This window comes from Salvelinus namaycush, chromosome 6, assembly GCF_016432855.1.
Source record: "Salvelinus namaycush isolate Seneca chromosome 6, SaNama_1.0, whole genome shotgun sequence".
In the NCBI taxonomy this organism is placed as follows: Eukaryota; Metazoa; Chordata; class Actinopteri; order Salmoniformes; family Salmonidae; genus Salvelinus; species Salvelinus namaycush.
In genome coordinates, this window is record NC_052312.1 from 32,787,185 (window position 1) to 32,803,361 (window position 16,177).

Consider the following 16,177-nt stretch of genomic DNA (forward strand, 5'->3'; position numbering starts at 1 on the left):
GGTTAGGGTCAGGGGTCAGGATCCACATGAACATCTGTAACACCTTAGTACCCTGAGACACAGAGAGAGAAGGAGGTTAGGGTCAGGGGTCAGGATCCACATAAACATCTGTAACACCTTAGTACCCTGAGACACGGAGAGAGAAGGAGGTTAGGGTCAGGGGTCAGGATCCACATGAACATCTGTAACACCTTGGTACCCTGAGACACAGAGAGAGAAGGAGGTTAGGGTCAGGGGTCAGGATCCACATAAACATCTGTAACACCTTAGTACCCTGAGACACGGAGAGAGAAGGAGGTTAGGGTCAGGGGTCAGGATCCACATAAACATCTGTAACACCTTAGTACCCTGAGACACAGAGAGAGAAGGAGGTTAGGGTCAAGGGTCAGGATCCACATAAACATCTGTAACACCTTAGTACCCTGAGACACAGAGAGAGAAGGAGGTTAGGGTCAAGGGGTCAGGATCCACATAAACATCTGTAACACCTTAGTACCCTGAGACACAGAGAGAGAAGGAGGTTAGGGTCAAGGGGTCAGGATCCACATGAACATCTGTAACACCTTAGTACCCTGAGACACAGAGAGAGAAGGAGGTTAGGGTCAAGGGGTCAGGGATGACGGTAGCTAGGGGTTTGTGGGCCGGCAGCTAGGGTTATAAGTCAGGAATCATAGGTTAACTTACCTGGTTGCCTCCACTCTTGGGGTTGACAAAGACTAGAATAGGTTTCATCAGAGGGGAGGGAAGGGGCTTCAGCATGAACGGACGCCACTTTGACTCCTAATGGGAGCAAAAAGATATTAGCAAGAGTCGACCCCTTGTCAGCAAAAAGAACACGTTTGTACACACACCCCACAGAGGGACAGAGAACAGTACTCACCCCACAGAGGGACAGAGAACAGTACTCCCCCCACAGAGGGACAGAGAACAGTACTCACCCCACAGAGGGACAGAGAACAGTGCTCACCCCACAGAGGGACAGAGAACAGTACTCACCCCACAGAGGGACAGAGAACAGTACTCACCCCACAGAGGGACAGAGAACAGTACTCACCCCACAGAGGGACAGAGAACAGTACTCACCCCACAGAGGGACAGAGAACAGTGCTCACCCCACAGAGGGACAGAGAACAGTGCTCTCCCCACAGAGGGACAGAGAACAGTGCTCACCCCACAGAGGGACAGAGAACAGTGCTCACCCCACAGAGGGACAGAGAACAGTACTCACCCCACAGAGGGACAGAGAACAGTGCTCACCCCACAGAGGGACAGAGAACAGTGCTCACCCCACAGAGGGACAGAGAACAGTACTCACCCCACAGAGGGACAGAGAACAGTACTCACCCCACAGAGGGACAGAGCACAGTACTCACCCCACAGAGGGACAGAGAACAGTACTCACCCCACAGAGGGACAGAGAACAGTACTCACCCCACAGAGGGACAGAGCACAGTACTCACGTCAGTTCCTCTCTTACTGGTCCTTCTTTTGAATGATGTGCGTTTTTTCCTCCTAGTAGAGTTTTTGAACGAGCTCTGTGAGGGGAGAGAGAGAAACGCATTAAGGCATGTTCCACAGATAAACCCTGAAGCACACACAACACACACACACACACACACACACAGCACACACAGCGCTGTCTAGCTGCTGGTGTATGCTGAGGTCAGTTGAAGTTGACAGTAATAAGAAGAGACTGCAGACTCTAAGGAGTCTGTAAAGGAGTGCATAAAGGAGTGCATAAAGGAGTCTGTAAAGGAGTCTGTAAAGGAGTGCATAAAGGAGTGCATAAAGGAGTCTGTAAAGGAGTGCGTAAAGGAGTGCATAAAGGAGTGCATAAAGGAGTGCATAAAGGAGTCTGTAAAGGAGTCTGTAAAGGAGTCTGTAAAGGAGTGCATAAAGGAGTGCATAAAGGAGTGCATAATGGAGTCTGTAAAGGAGTGCATAAAGGAGTGGATAAAGGAGTGCATATAGGAGTGCATAAAGGAGTCTGTAAAGGAGTGCGTAAAGGAGTGCATAAAGGAGTGCGTAAAGGAGTGCATAAAGGAGTGCATAAAGGAGTCTGTAAAGGAGTGTGTAAAGGAGTGCATAAAGGAGTGCATAAAGGAGTATGTAAAGGAGTCTGTAAAGGAGTGTGTAAAGGAGTGCATAAAGGAGTGCATAAAGGAGTATGTAAAGGAGTGCGTAATGGAGTGTATAAAGGAGTGCGTATAGGAGTGCATAAAGGAGTGCATAAAGGAGTGCATAAAGGAGTCTGTAAAGGAGTGCGTAAAGGAGTGCATAAAGGAGTGTGTAAAATAGTGTGTATAGGAGTGCGTAAAGGAGTGCGTAAAGGAGTCTGTAAAGGAGTGTATAAAGGAGTCTGTAAAGGAGTGTATAAAGGAGTGCATAAAGGAGTCTGTAATGAAGTGCATAAAGGAGTCTGTAAAGGAGTGTATAAAGGAGTGCATAAAGGAGTGCGTAAATTAGTGCGTAAAGGAGTCTGTAAAGGAGTGTGTAAAGGAGTGCGTAAAGGAGTGCGTAAAGGAGTCTGTAAAGGAGTATGTGCCCAAGCATGTGGGTCTCCTCCAATCCTGGCTATTTGGCTGTGATGTGACGTGAAGGCTGCCTGTTGGACTGTGTGTGTGCTCTAGGGTTAAGCTGTGGTTGAGCTGTGGTTGAGCTACGTGCGTGTGTGAATCTGTGTCAGGGTTCGTGTGTGTGTGTTGTGTTCTCACCTGTGGCTTCCTGACTTTGATGATCCAGGAGGGGGGGACGATGACCCCGGCGTGAGCCCCCAGAGAACAGGGCTCCTCAATCTGATGTAGCTGGAAACACGTCACCTTGTTATGGAACTGAAGGGTACAGGAGAGGAGAGGAGGAGAGGAGAGAGGGAAGAGAGGGAGGAGAGGGGGTTAGGGGTCTGTAGGTACCGCTACTAAGTCATACAGACACTCTAATAGAGAAGAACACACACACACACACACACAGCCCCAAAACACGAACACACACACATACAAACACACAGAGAAACACATAAGACACTACTCACAGCTTGTTTGCACCAGGAGCAGCTGATGGCCACAATCTCTTTACTGTGGAAGAACTTCTGCTGGAAGCTCTACCGGACACACAGGATGAATCATGTTATTCATTCAGATGAACACAATATACAGGATGCATATCCTTCAGGTGTACAGTAGGTGTGAGTCTTACCTTCCCACACTGTCTGCATTTCCCCTCTTGGCGGCGCCGGTGCACCCAGTGGTGCCTCAACATATTCTGCATAAGACAGGGACGAGGGAGAGGGAAAGAAAGAGAGCAGTCAGAGACTGACATGTACAGTAGTTCACACACACACACACACACACACACACACACACACACACACACACACACACACACACACACACACACACACACACACACACACACACACACACATCATCATCATCATCATCATCATCATCATCATCAGATGCTGACTCACATCTCTGAGGCAGCGAGAGCCTCCTTCTCTAAACGTTGGTTTACAGCGGAAGTTAATCTGAGAGAGAGAAGGAGAGGGTGGGGGCAGTGAGAGATGGTAAGGATGTAGCATCAGGTGTGCTTTATCAGATTGACTTGTTGAAAGGGAGAATTGCAATGTGTGTGTGTGTGTGTGTTACCTTGTCGAGCTGCTCGATGCAGGCGGTGTGGACTACGATCTTACATGCTCCACACTTCCTCCTGGGGGCAGACTTCTTAAAAGAGAGGACACACACACACACACCAGAGAAAGCAATGAGACTCACGTAGACACACACACACACAGACAAACGGATAAATCTGCCAGCTCGGACCAAGTCACAATAAAATAGTTGTCTACGCTTGAAAAAAACATCAAACACGTATTAAGCCCATAATGTGTTAGAGAGGAACTCGACATAGAGAGAAATATATTTATTTATTATCTATTTCACTTGCTTTGGCAATGTAAACATATGTTTCCCATGCCAATAAAGCCCTTAAATTGAATTAAATTGAAATAGAAATTGAGAGAGAGAGAGAGAGAGAGAGAGAGAGCGAGAGAGAGAGGGAGAAAGAGAGACAGATGGGGAAACTAGAGAGAGATTACATTTTGGCCTGCTCTTACCAGCCTCTATCCTATTCAGACTAATGACAGTGTTTGTGGCCTCTCCACTAAGATATATTAAAGGCCAAATGCAGCCGTTTTTATATCAATATCAGATCATTTCTGGGTAACAATTAAGTACCTTACTAACCATGTTTGCATCCAACCTTTTCATGCGATGAATTACCTGACGCATGAAAAAAGTCACGACCGGGCTGATGGAAACATGAAATGCCGGTACAGTTTTATAAATGCCGAAAGACAATTTGATCGTTCGACACCGTGGGTACCTTTTTATGTCGGTAAAATGTATTATGCGAGAAATGGTGGTGGAACCGCCTTTATGCGCAAATATTGACATGCTATTAAGCATCATATCGAAGTAAACTTGGAGTCACGCGAAGACATGGTGTGTGGTCCTCCCACTACGACTCGGGAAAGCCTGCGGTTTATTAGGCTACAGATGAAATAAATGATGATGAACTTCACAGGGTGGTGAAAGTGCACGGTGATGAGCTTGATGTTGCTTTCCAATAAATATCGAGGGTCTTATTCTGGTGACATGATGATCGATGTTTGGCTGCCGTTTGACAAAAACAAATAATATCGCTTTTATTCATAATCTCATAATAGAGTTGTTGGCTAGAGAGCATGTGTCAAGACCAGAGTTTTTCTATATAACGCAACAGTTTTTGTGATCAAACCATCAGTAGATTTGAAACTGTGATGGAAACCCATTTAACCCATTTCATTTTTTAATTGGTACATGGGAATTTAACGTTATTTGTATGTGCACTACGTCATCACGCAAAAAAAGTCTGTCTGATGGAAACACATCTCTGGTAGGAAAATGCGCATATTGTTTATTGCAGACGTTAGAATATTTGCATAAAAATCTGTCGCAAATTGGATGGAATTTGATTTTTTGCTAAAAGCAATATCTTATGCAAGACTTTTGCTCGGAGTGGTCTGAGTCGGGAAGGGAAAACGGACAATTAGTTGTTATAGGCCTGTTGGAGGGCCTATTGTCCAGACCTCTGGCAGTCTCTATGAGGGTGCCACAGGGTTCAATTCTCGGGCCGACTCTCTTCTCTGTATACATCAATGATGTCGCTCTTGCTGCTGGTGATTCTCTGATCTACCTTTACGCAGACGATACCATTCTGTATACTTCTGACCCTTCTTTGGACACTGTGTTAACTAACCTCCAGACGAGCTTCAATGCCATACAACTCTCCTTCCGTGGCCTCCAACTGCTCTTAAATGCAAGTAAAACTAAATGCATGCTCTTCAACCGATCGCTACCAGCACCTGCCCGCCCGTCCAGCATCACTACTCTGGACGGTTCTGACTTAGAATATGTGGACATCTACGAATACCTAGGTGTCTGGTTAGACAGTAAACTCTCCTTCCAGACTCACATTAAGCAACTCCAATCCAAAATTAAATCTAGAATCGGCTTCCTATTTCGCAACAAAGCATCCTTCACTCATGCTGCCAAACACCCTCGTAATACTGACTATCCTACCGATCCTTGACTTCGGCGATGTCATTTACAAAATAGCCTCCAACACTCTACTAAGCAAATTGGATGCAGTCTATCACAGTGCCATCCATTTTGTCACCAAAGCCCCATATACTACCCATCACTGCGACTTGTATGCTCTCGTTGGCTGGCCCTCGCTTCATATTCGTCGCCAAACCCACTGGCTCCAGGTCATCTATAAGTCTTTGCTAGGTAAAGCCCCGCCTTATCTCAGCTCACTGGTCACCATAGCAGCACCCACCCGTAGCACGCGCTCCAGCAGGTATATTTCACTGGTCACCCCGAAAGCCAATTCCTCCTTTGGTCGCTTTTCCTTCCAGTTCTCTGCTGCCAATGACTGGAACGAATTGCAAAAAATCACTGAAGCTGGAGACTCATATCTCCCTCACTAACTTTAAGCACCAGCTGTCAGAGTAGCTCACAGATCACAGATCACTGCACCTGTACATAGCGCATCTGTAAATAGCCCATCCAACTACCTCATCCCCATACTGTTATTTATTTATTTTGCTCCTTTGCACCCTAGTATCTCTACTTGCACAGTCATCTTCTGCACATCTATCACTCCAGTGTTTAATTGCTAAATTGTAATTAGTTTGCCACTATGGCCTATTTATTGCCTTACCTCCATTATCTTACCTCATTTGCACACACTGTATAAAGACTTTTTTTCTATTGTGTTATTGACTGTATGTTTGTTTATTCCATGTGTAACTCTGTGTTGTTGTTTGTGTCGCACTGCTTTGCTTTATCTTGGCCAGGTCGCAGTTGTAAATGAGAACTTGTTCTCAACTAGCCTACCTGGTTAAATGAAGATTAAATAAATAAATAAATAAAAATTAAAAAAGAGTTTTGGAACTCTCTTCGTTATTTGTCTGTTATCAATTTACTGCATGGTGATGTCACCATGGAAAGCCGAAACTCCCGGCCATGCAAACCTGCTGATTAGAAGGTCCTGTGTAGATTGTATTTTCAACAAGAAACTATCAGGAAATAACACCGATTAAAAAAAAAAAATCACCCTTACATTTTTTGTTTCATCAGCTGTTTGTACAATAATGATATAAAACACAGGCAAAAGTGAATGTTGACTACACAGGGCCTTTAAAGGTAATGTTAGAGATACTACTGCAGGTAACGTCAAAGCTATTTCCTATCCTATTTCATGATCAAAGTCATCTCTCTAGATCAGTGGTTCCCAAACTTTTTATAGTTCCGTATCCTTTCAAACATTCAACCTCCAGCTGCGTACCCCCTGTTGCACCTGGGTCAGCGCACTCTCAAATTATGTTTTTTCCCATCATTTCCCATCATCATCCATCATCACACTATACGATACATTTATTAAACATAAGAATGAGTGAACCCGGCTCGTGGGAAGTGACAAAGAGCTCTTATAGGACCAGGGCACAAATAATAATAATCAATATTTTTGCTCTTTATTTAACCATCTTACATATAAAACCTTATTTGTTCATCGAAATGTTGGGTTGTATTGGAGAGAGTCTCAGTCTTAAATCATTTCCCACAGTCTGTGCCTGTATTTAGTTTTCATGCTAGTGAGGGCCGAGAATCCACTCTCACATAGGCACTTGGTTGCAAAGGGCATCAGTGTCTTAACAGCGCGATTTGCCAAGGCAGGATACTGCTGGCAGTGGCAGTGGCATCTGATTAAATAAATGTTCACAGAACCGCGTGTTGCAATTTCGATGAGACTCTCTTGTTCAGATATCGGTAAGTGGACTGGAGGAAGGGCATGAAAGGGATAACGAATCCAGTTGTTTGTGTCATCCGTTTCGGGAAAGCACCTGTGTAATTGTGCATCCAACTCACTCAGGTGCTTCGCTGTATCGCATTTGACATTGTCCGTAAGCTTGAGTTCATTTGCACACAAACAATCATACCATGATGGAAAGACCTGTGTGTTGTCCTTGTTAATGCAGACAGAGAAGAGCTCCAACTTCTTAATCATAGCCTCAATTTTGTCCCGCACATTGAATATAGTTGCGGAGAGTCCCTGTAATCCTAGATTCAGATCATTCAGGTGAGAAAAAACATCACCCAGATAGGCCAGTCGTGTGAGAAACTCGTCATCATGCAAGCGGTCAGACAAGTGAAAATTATGGTCAGTAAAGAAAACTTTAAGCTCCTCTCAATTCAAAAAAAGTGTCAATACTTTGCCCCTTGATAACCAGCGCACTTCTGTATGTTGTAAAAGCGTTACATGGTCGCTGCCCATATCATTGCATAGTGCAGAAAATACACAAGAGTTCAGGGGCCTTGCTTTAACGAAGTTAACCATTTTCACTGTAGTGTCCAAAACGTCTTTCAAGCTGTCAGGCATTCCCTTGGCAGCAAGAGCCTCTCGGTGGATGCTGCAGTGTACCCAAGTGGCATCGGGAGCAACTGCTTGCACACGCGTTACCACTCCACTATGTCTCCCTGTCATGGCTTTTGCACCATCAGTACAGATACCAAAATGAGCAGCAGCTACATTTGGCTGCATACGGACCGTTAGTAGAATTGTCGCGAGAGAGTAACGGTTAATGTGATTGGATGTTAATTATTTGACTAGGCTACCTGTATTTGACATTGTGTTGTTACTTCGCTGAACACCAGATGGTTTAATTAGATTTTTGGCAGTGCAACGAGGCTACTCAGGCGACAAAAAAAACTCACCCAAATGTATAGCCCCGTTGGAAAATATAAATGTACTGTTTGAAAATGTGAAGGAAAAAAATGTTTAAAAAAAAATTGAATCACATTGTTATTTGGCGTACCCCTGACGGTATTGCGTGTACCCATGGGGGTACGCATTCCCCAGTTTGGGAATACCTGCACTTCACTCTACTGACGCTCTCCGTGGCCTTCTAACACAATGTAAATACATACGACCAATAAAACTTGAAATTTGAATTATAGACCTCAGCATAACACTTATCACCAGTGCTCTCCTCACCCACTCTGGCTCTCTCACCTCACCCACTCTGGCTCTCTCTCCTCACCCACTCTGGCTCTCTCTCCTCACCCACTCTGGCTCTCTCTCCTCACCCACTCTGGCTCTCTCTCCTCACCCACTCTGGCTCTCTCTCCTCACCCACTCTGGCTCTCTCTCCTCACCCACTCTGGCTCTCTCTCCTCTGACCACTCTCTTTCTCTTTCCCCTTCTGTCTCTTCTCTCCCTGTTTCCCTCACTCATCTCTCCAATTTCTGTCCTTTGTCCTTTCTGTCAGTCTACCCCCCTCCTCTCTTTCTCCCTCCCTCTCACTGTCTCTATTTTCCTCCCTCCCTCTCACTGTCTCTATTTTCCTCTCTCTCTCTCTCTCTCTCTATTTTCCTCTCTCTCTCTCTCTCTCTCTCTCTCTCTCTCTCTCTCTCTCTCTCTCTCTCTCTCTCTCTCTCTCTCTCTCTCTCTCTCTCTCTCTCTCTCTCTCTCTCTCTCTCTCTCTCTCTCTCTCTCTCTATGTACTCACTGCAGTCTTCAGTACACAGGTGTCTTCTCCCAGGTAGCACAGCTCTCCAGAACAACTGGTCTCCAGCCACAGGTGGTCTCCGTTCACAGCAGTCTCCTACACACACAAACGCACAGCAACACAAAATTCAGCGCACGCACACAAAGGAACATGTTAGACCTTCTCCCACATGCCCGGCAGACAAACAGTGTATGAGTGTTTAATGTGTCTAATTGTCCATTGGATTCCAGTGTGTGGGCGGAGGAAATATATCCTCCCCTACAGGGTGTGTGGATCAAACAGAAAACACACACAAAAAAGACACACAGAGAAGCAGCACAGCACAGCCACAATCACATTATTCGCTCTGTGCTGCATGATGTTGATACGTTAGCTCATTAAAGTTTAATGGCGGGGTTTGTGTGTGTGTGTGTGTGTGTGTGTGTGTGTGTGTGTGTGTGTGTGTGTGTGTGTGTGTGTGTGTGTGTGTGTGTGTGTGTGTGTGTGTGCGTGCGTGCGTGCGTGCGTGCGTGCGTGCGGTGTGTGTGGATCATGCAGAGAGGGAAATGCCAGCAATGACGTTTAGGAAATCTCCTGCATGGAGGGACCTATTGCTCCCCAGGTATAGCCGGGTTGGATCCCTGGGTGTGCCCTTACAGAGATACAACGCCAATTTCACCTGATGAGATGTTTCCCATGTGATATTATGTGAGGTGAATGTGATAAAACGGGACAACATGTAAAAGCAACATGTGATAACAGGAAACTGCACATGTGACAAACATAGGGATGCCAAATAACATGTGAAACTGCAATTGTGAGGTGAGAACGTGTTGTTCTATGTGAAAAGGGGGTGTTAGCATCTACATTTTACACATCTACGTGTACAACTGAACTCACACGTGTCTCTTTTGTTTTCACACGTGAACATTTCAGCTCAACGCGTGAAAACACGTGAAGCTGCAAATGTCACATGCTTATTTGTAAGGGAAATGAATGAAATGGTAAGTAAGTGGTATGCCGTTCAGCTGAAATAGTGTTAAAATCTTTAATCAATGACAATATGACTACATTTGACATGACCACCTAGTACTGAATTTTCAATATGATCCCACCTGGGATTTGAACTCACAACCTCTGGATTTGGGATACACTGAGAGTTCTGTAGCAGTCCAATACACAGTCATTACCTATATTACATCTCTGCACTTAGCAGAAGAGTGCCATCTGCACTGCTATGTTGGTTCTCATCTAAAGACATGCTCCGGAACTTTGGTGAATAGTAAGTGTTTTCTAAACCTCTCGCTGTGGGCTGGGTGTGTCAATGTGTAGTTCCTACATGCATAATCTATTAGCAGAATTAATATCTTACCTCAATAACCATGAAATCCCTCATTTGAAAGCAACAGTTGCGCCATTTTCCCTCTATTTTCCCCCATGTGGCCCAGAACCCGAGCAATTCGAGTTCAACCAATGGGCTCCAGCCTCTCGCCCCATGAGTGACAGCTAGCAAGAGGCACATCATGAACCCATAGCAGAGCGAGAGAGAGAGAGAGCAATGACGTGGTGCACATACTGTATGTGATGTAGTAGGCAATTTCCGCGGACCACTTTTGGCTCGTGAGTTCTACTTTCAGAACTACTGGCGAAAAAGGATACCAAAGTACCGGAGAATCTCTTTAATTGGACTATTCTCCCATCATTGATTTAATTGACGTATTTCAGACATTTGAGGGTTTTCTGTATAGATATCTAATGTTGGTGTGGTATATTATTCTGCTTTAATGTTACTCCTGAATCACTATGGTAAATATAATCGTTTTTCTTGAGTGTATTTTTTAACAAAGCTGAGATTGAATATGAAGTTCAAAGTGTGAAATCAGTCGTTGACACAGACATGGTGGCGTAGCAAGTTGATCGTCGCGCTGCGAACCAAGAGGTCGTGAGTTCAAATCCCAGGGAGGACGTGTTGAATAAAAAGCCCTGTGTAAATAAACAATCTAATCAAGTGTGTCAAATATGTAAGTTGGAAATGCTGTGTGTGTTGTTTGTGTGTGTATCTTAAGAACTGATTTTCGTTTTGCAGGGCACCACCTCTGAAATCTCAGGTGAAATACTCAACCCATATTTGAAAGGTTATGTGATCACGTGAAACGCCGTGTGAACCGTCATCACACGTGAAGTGTTCCAGAAACACATTGATTCACATGTGAAATTCAACAGGTGAAATCATGTGGTTTTTCCGTAAGGGTGTGCGCGTGTGTGTTTGTTTGTGTGTGACTCACTGTCCAGTCAACGGACGTGCGTATCTCCTTGGAAGGTCCGTTAGTGACGGGGGCCATGGGTTTGTGGACCGGGGCCAAGTGCTGGAGACCCGACCGCGAGATGGCTTTCCTGAAAAACATGATTCAAGTATTAGTGTGATCCATCATAACAAATCTCTTGACCTGTAATCAGTGAAATGAAGGGATTCATTGACGAGTACCATCTTTAAATCGGTGACATGAAAGGACTCGGGTGATTGAGGAAAATAGCACCGTGTTTCTTTTAGAGAGGACTGCATGAAGCTACTTCAGTACACTGACCCAGTAGCCCCAATACTCTGGAGAGATGTGGAGAGAAAGAAAGAGAGGGGGACGGAGGGAGAGAGAGAAAAGGTATGTTCTCTCAGTCAGGGGTAGGATGAGTCAGCAGTGTTGAGAGCTGCTCCTGGCGCCCTTTCCCTCAATATAACCTCCCCACAACCTCCTCAAAGCCTCCCCTACAACAACCCACAACCTCCTCAAAACCTCCCCACAACCTCCGTATAACCAACTTTGAGAGTTAAACCTCTGCTATCTGCTCACAGCAACATTTGTATGCATAATGCATAACAGCACTATAATATTGAGTATGTTCAGTATAATGTAATACAATATATATAACATTCAGATCCATCCTACAGAGTAGCTGGCTATACTCCCATCTCCAGCCAGCCAGCCCGCTGTAACTAACAATCTAGCTGGGTTAAATAACAGGAACTACCCTGCTCCACCTCACCTCTCTCTCATCTGTCCTATGCAGTATGCAACACACAGGGCGTAGAGTGAGCCCTGCGTGCGTGGTTTGCTTTTTGTGAGGACAGGGATAGTAAAACAAGAATTATCCACCGTGACAAAAACAGTCTGCTTACAGGGCTGTGTAACACGAGCCCCTGCACACACACACACACACACACACACACACACACACACACACACACACACACACACACACACACACACACACACACACACACACACACACACACACACACACACACACACACACACACACACACACAGTCTTGTACAGCTAACCTTGTGGGGACATACAATTCAGTCCCATTCAAAATCCTATTTTCCCTAACCCCTAAACCTAACCCTAATCCTAACCCGTACTCTTACCCTAACCCTAACACACACACACACACACACACACACACACACACACACACACACACACACACACACACACACACACACACACACACACACACACACACACACACACACACACACACACACACACACACACACCACCTTGACAGACACTACAGAAGAGACAATAATGCACCTAAAAATCTACCGCATTAGTGGATACCAGTTATAACATAACACACACACACGCACACCCATACCGCCCAAACACACTTAACTCCTGTTCTTATCGGATACCAGCGATAGAGCAACACACACACAAACTGCCCACACACGCTCAACAGTGTGTTTAGTGTTGAGTGATCTAGATTAAACTAACCTGATTATAGCCGGGACCTGATCTGACAGCATAGACAGTCTGAGTAGACTGACAGAGTAGAGATACGGATGTGTGTGTGAGGGAGTGGGATAAAGAGAGCGAGTGTGTATGACAGCGAGAGTGATAGACGGTGAGAGATAGGCCTGTTTTCATTCACTACTATCAACACCTGATGCCTCAGCGATCAGAGAGTAGCTCTGTACTGTAGTGTGTTGAACACACACACACACACACACACACACACACACACACACACACACACACACACACACACACACACACACACACACACACACACACACACACACAGAGACAGACAGACCACCATTGCATTTCAACTGCATGCTTAGTAATCTACTAAGTACATAGCAGGATCAAGGTATTACAGCTTGATTTGATGACTTTGGTGTTAGACTGGATGGATATACAGTAATGGGGTCTCTACAGAGGAATGAGTCAGCTCAGGCACCTAACAGTCGACAGGGTAACAGATTATAATATTCACTCCATGGTTGGGGTTCATTCAGTTCACTTTTCGGTTCAGTAAATCCAGGAAGTGAATTGAAATGAAACTAATCCTCAGAGAAAACACTGGGCAAAATTCTGAATTAACCGAATTGAAAAGTGAATTGATCCCAACTGGTGATTGACACTCACTGATGTAGAAGTTAGTGGTTGCTGGTGTATCACATAAACCAAAGAAAGTTCGGGAGAAATCTGATACTCACACAACTGACTGATTAACTGAGCAACTACTGAAAAAAAGCAGACTGTGCCTCTGCCTCCTTCCTATGCCTCCCACTCTCCATCTCTATCCCTCCGCTGTCCCTCTTCCCTCTCTCTCTCTCTCTTCGTCTATCATTTATTCTTCCCTCCCATGCCTCCAACGCTCTCTCTCTCTCTCACTCTCTCTCCATCCACCTCCTCTTCTTATCTCCTCATTCTCTTCTTTGTCCTCCTTGCCTACTCCTCTTCTTTCTCCTCCTCCTCCTCTTCTTCCTCCTCTTCCTTCTATAAGTCGTGGCAGCAGTGCAAGGCTGACATGGTTGCTATAGTAACCACCCAGTATGCACCAGTTGTCTCGGTGTAAAGATGTAATTATAGAGTAGAGACTTAGTGTCAGCATCATGGTCTGCACACACACACACACACACACACACACACACACACACACACACACACACACACACACACACACACACACACACACACACACACACACACACACACACACACACACACCACACAACACACACAGACACATGCACATGCACATGCACACACACCTGTATCCTCTGACTGTCAGGCTGCTACACAGGCGGGACCAACCCCCGACTACACACCATTACAGTAAAGATGAGGTCACCCTACTGTACCCACTCAATGCCTCTACCAAGACAGCATCTCATATAAAAGCAACTCCAATTCAGTGCCTATTGTAACTGTTCAACAACATTATATACAGTTGAAGTCGGAACTTTACATACACTTAGGTTGGAGTCATTAAATCTAGTTTTTCAACCACTCCACAAATTTCTTGTTAATTAACAACATGTAGTTTTAGCAAGTCGGTTAGGACATCTACTTTGTGCATGACACAAGTCATTTTTCCAGCAATTGTTTACAGACAGATTATTTCACTTATAATTCACTGTATCACAATTCCAGTGGGTCAGAAGTTTACATACACTAAGTTCTGTGCCTTAAAACAGCTTGGAAAATTCCAGAAAATGATGTCATGGCTTTAGAAGCTTCTGATAGGCTAATTGACATCATTTGAGTCAATTGGAGGTGTACCTGTGGATGTATTTCAAGGCCTACCTTCAAACCCAGTGCCTCTTTGCTTGACATCATTGGAAAATCAAAAGAAATCAGCCAAGACCTCAGAAAAAACATTGTAGACCTCCATAAGTCTGGTTCATCCTCGGGAGCAATTTCCAAACGCCTGAAGGTACCACGTTCATCTGTACAAACAATAGTACGCCAGTATAAACACCATGGGACCACGCAGCCGTCATACCGCTCAGGAAAGAGACGCGTTCTGTCTCCTAGAGATGAACGTACTTTGGTGCGAAAAGTGCAAATCTATCCCAGAACAACAGCAAAGGACCTTGTGAAGATGCTGGAGGAAACAGCTACAAAAGTATCTATATCCACGTAAACGAGTCCTATATCGACATAACCTGAAAGGCCGCTCACAAGGAAGAAGCCACTGCTCCAAAAACCGCTATAAAAAGACAGACTAACGGTTTGCAACTGCACATGGGGACAAAGATTGTACTTTTTGGAGAAATGTCCTCTGGTCTGATGAAACAAAAAGAAACTGTTTGACCATAATGACCATCGTTATGTTGGAGGAAAAATGGGGAGGCTTGCAAGCCGAAGAACACCATCCCAACCGTGAAGCACGGTGGTGGCAGCATCATGTTGTGGGGGTGCTTTGCTGCAGGAGGGACTGGTGCACTTCACAAAATAGATGGCATCATGAGTCACGAAAATGATGTGGATATATTGAAGCAACATCTCAAGACGTCAGTCGGGAAGTTAAAGCTTGGTCGCAAATGGGTCTTCCAAATGGACAGTGACCCCAAGCATACTTCCAAAGTTGTGGCAAAATGGCTTAAGGACAACAAAGTCAAGGTATTGGAGTGGCCGTCACAAAGCCCTGACGTCAACCCTGACTGGAACTCATCAGGCGGATGTCTCTGGAATACACACAGACCCCATACAAATACACACATAGACACACATACCCTAAGCCAGTGGTGTTGAACGCTCTCCTCGGCACCCCCAGGCACCCCCAGGCGTTTCACAATGTTGTTGTAGCCCTAAACTAGCTCACCTGATTCAAGTAGTCCAGGGCTTGATAATTAGTTGAATCAGGTGTGCTATCTCTGGAATAATTCAAAACCACGGAACGGCAGGGGTGTCCCGGAGGAGAGGTTTGAAAAGCCCTGCCCTAGGCGGCCGCTCACTCACCTGTAACCCAGCAGCCTGCGATTACAACGTACTTTCTTTTTTCTACCTCTCCTTTCATCCCCTCTGTCCTTTTCTCTCCATCATTCTTCCACAAACGCTCCTCTACTCCTCTCCGCCCCGCACTTCTACAGACCTGCAACTAGTCTCCACTGATCTACAGGTACTGATGGAAATGCATCCTTAGTAACACACACACACACACACACCAGGTAATTGTTCTGATCATTGTGACGGGCAGCTGAGACTTGACACCAGTCACCTATACCGTGTGTGTGTGTGTGTGTGTGTGTGTGTGCGTGCGTGCGTGCGTGCGTGCGTGCGTGCGTGCATGTG

General features: G+C 45.3%; 1 protein-coding gene across 1 annotated transcript in view; it reads right to left on the reverse strand.

The window, feature by feature from the left end:
* The window catches only part of LOC120049886 (diacylglycerol kinase iota-like), a 46,610-nt gene that overhangs the window by 16,578 nt on the left and 13,855 nt on the right, over positions 1-16,177 (reverse strand). Inside the window, exons 2-10 of the mRNA XM_038996375.1 lie at positions 11,374-11,482; positions 9,110-9,205; positions 3,645-3,719; positions 3,467-3,523; positions 3,193-3,258; positions 3,029-3,097; positions 2,715-2,831; positions 1,461-1,535; positions 685-780 (exon numbers count right to left, since the gene is read on the reverse strand). Of these exons, the coding sequence (XP_038852303.1) occupies positions 685-780; positions 1,461-1,535; positions 2,715-2,831; positions 3,029-3,097; positions 3,193-3,258; positions 3,467-3,523; positions 3,645-3,719; positions 9,110-9,205; positions 11,374-11,482 (760 nt within the window). The remainder of the gene's footprint in view (positions 1-684; positions 781-1,460; positions 1,536-2,714; positions 2,832-3,028; positions 3,098-3,192; positions 3,259-3,466; positions 3,524-3,644; positions 3,720-9,109; positions 9,206-11,373; positions 11,483-16,177) is intronic.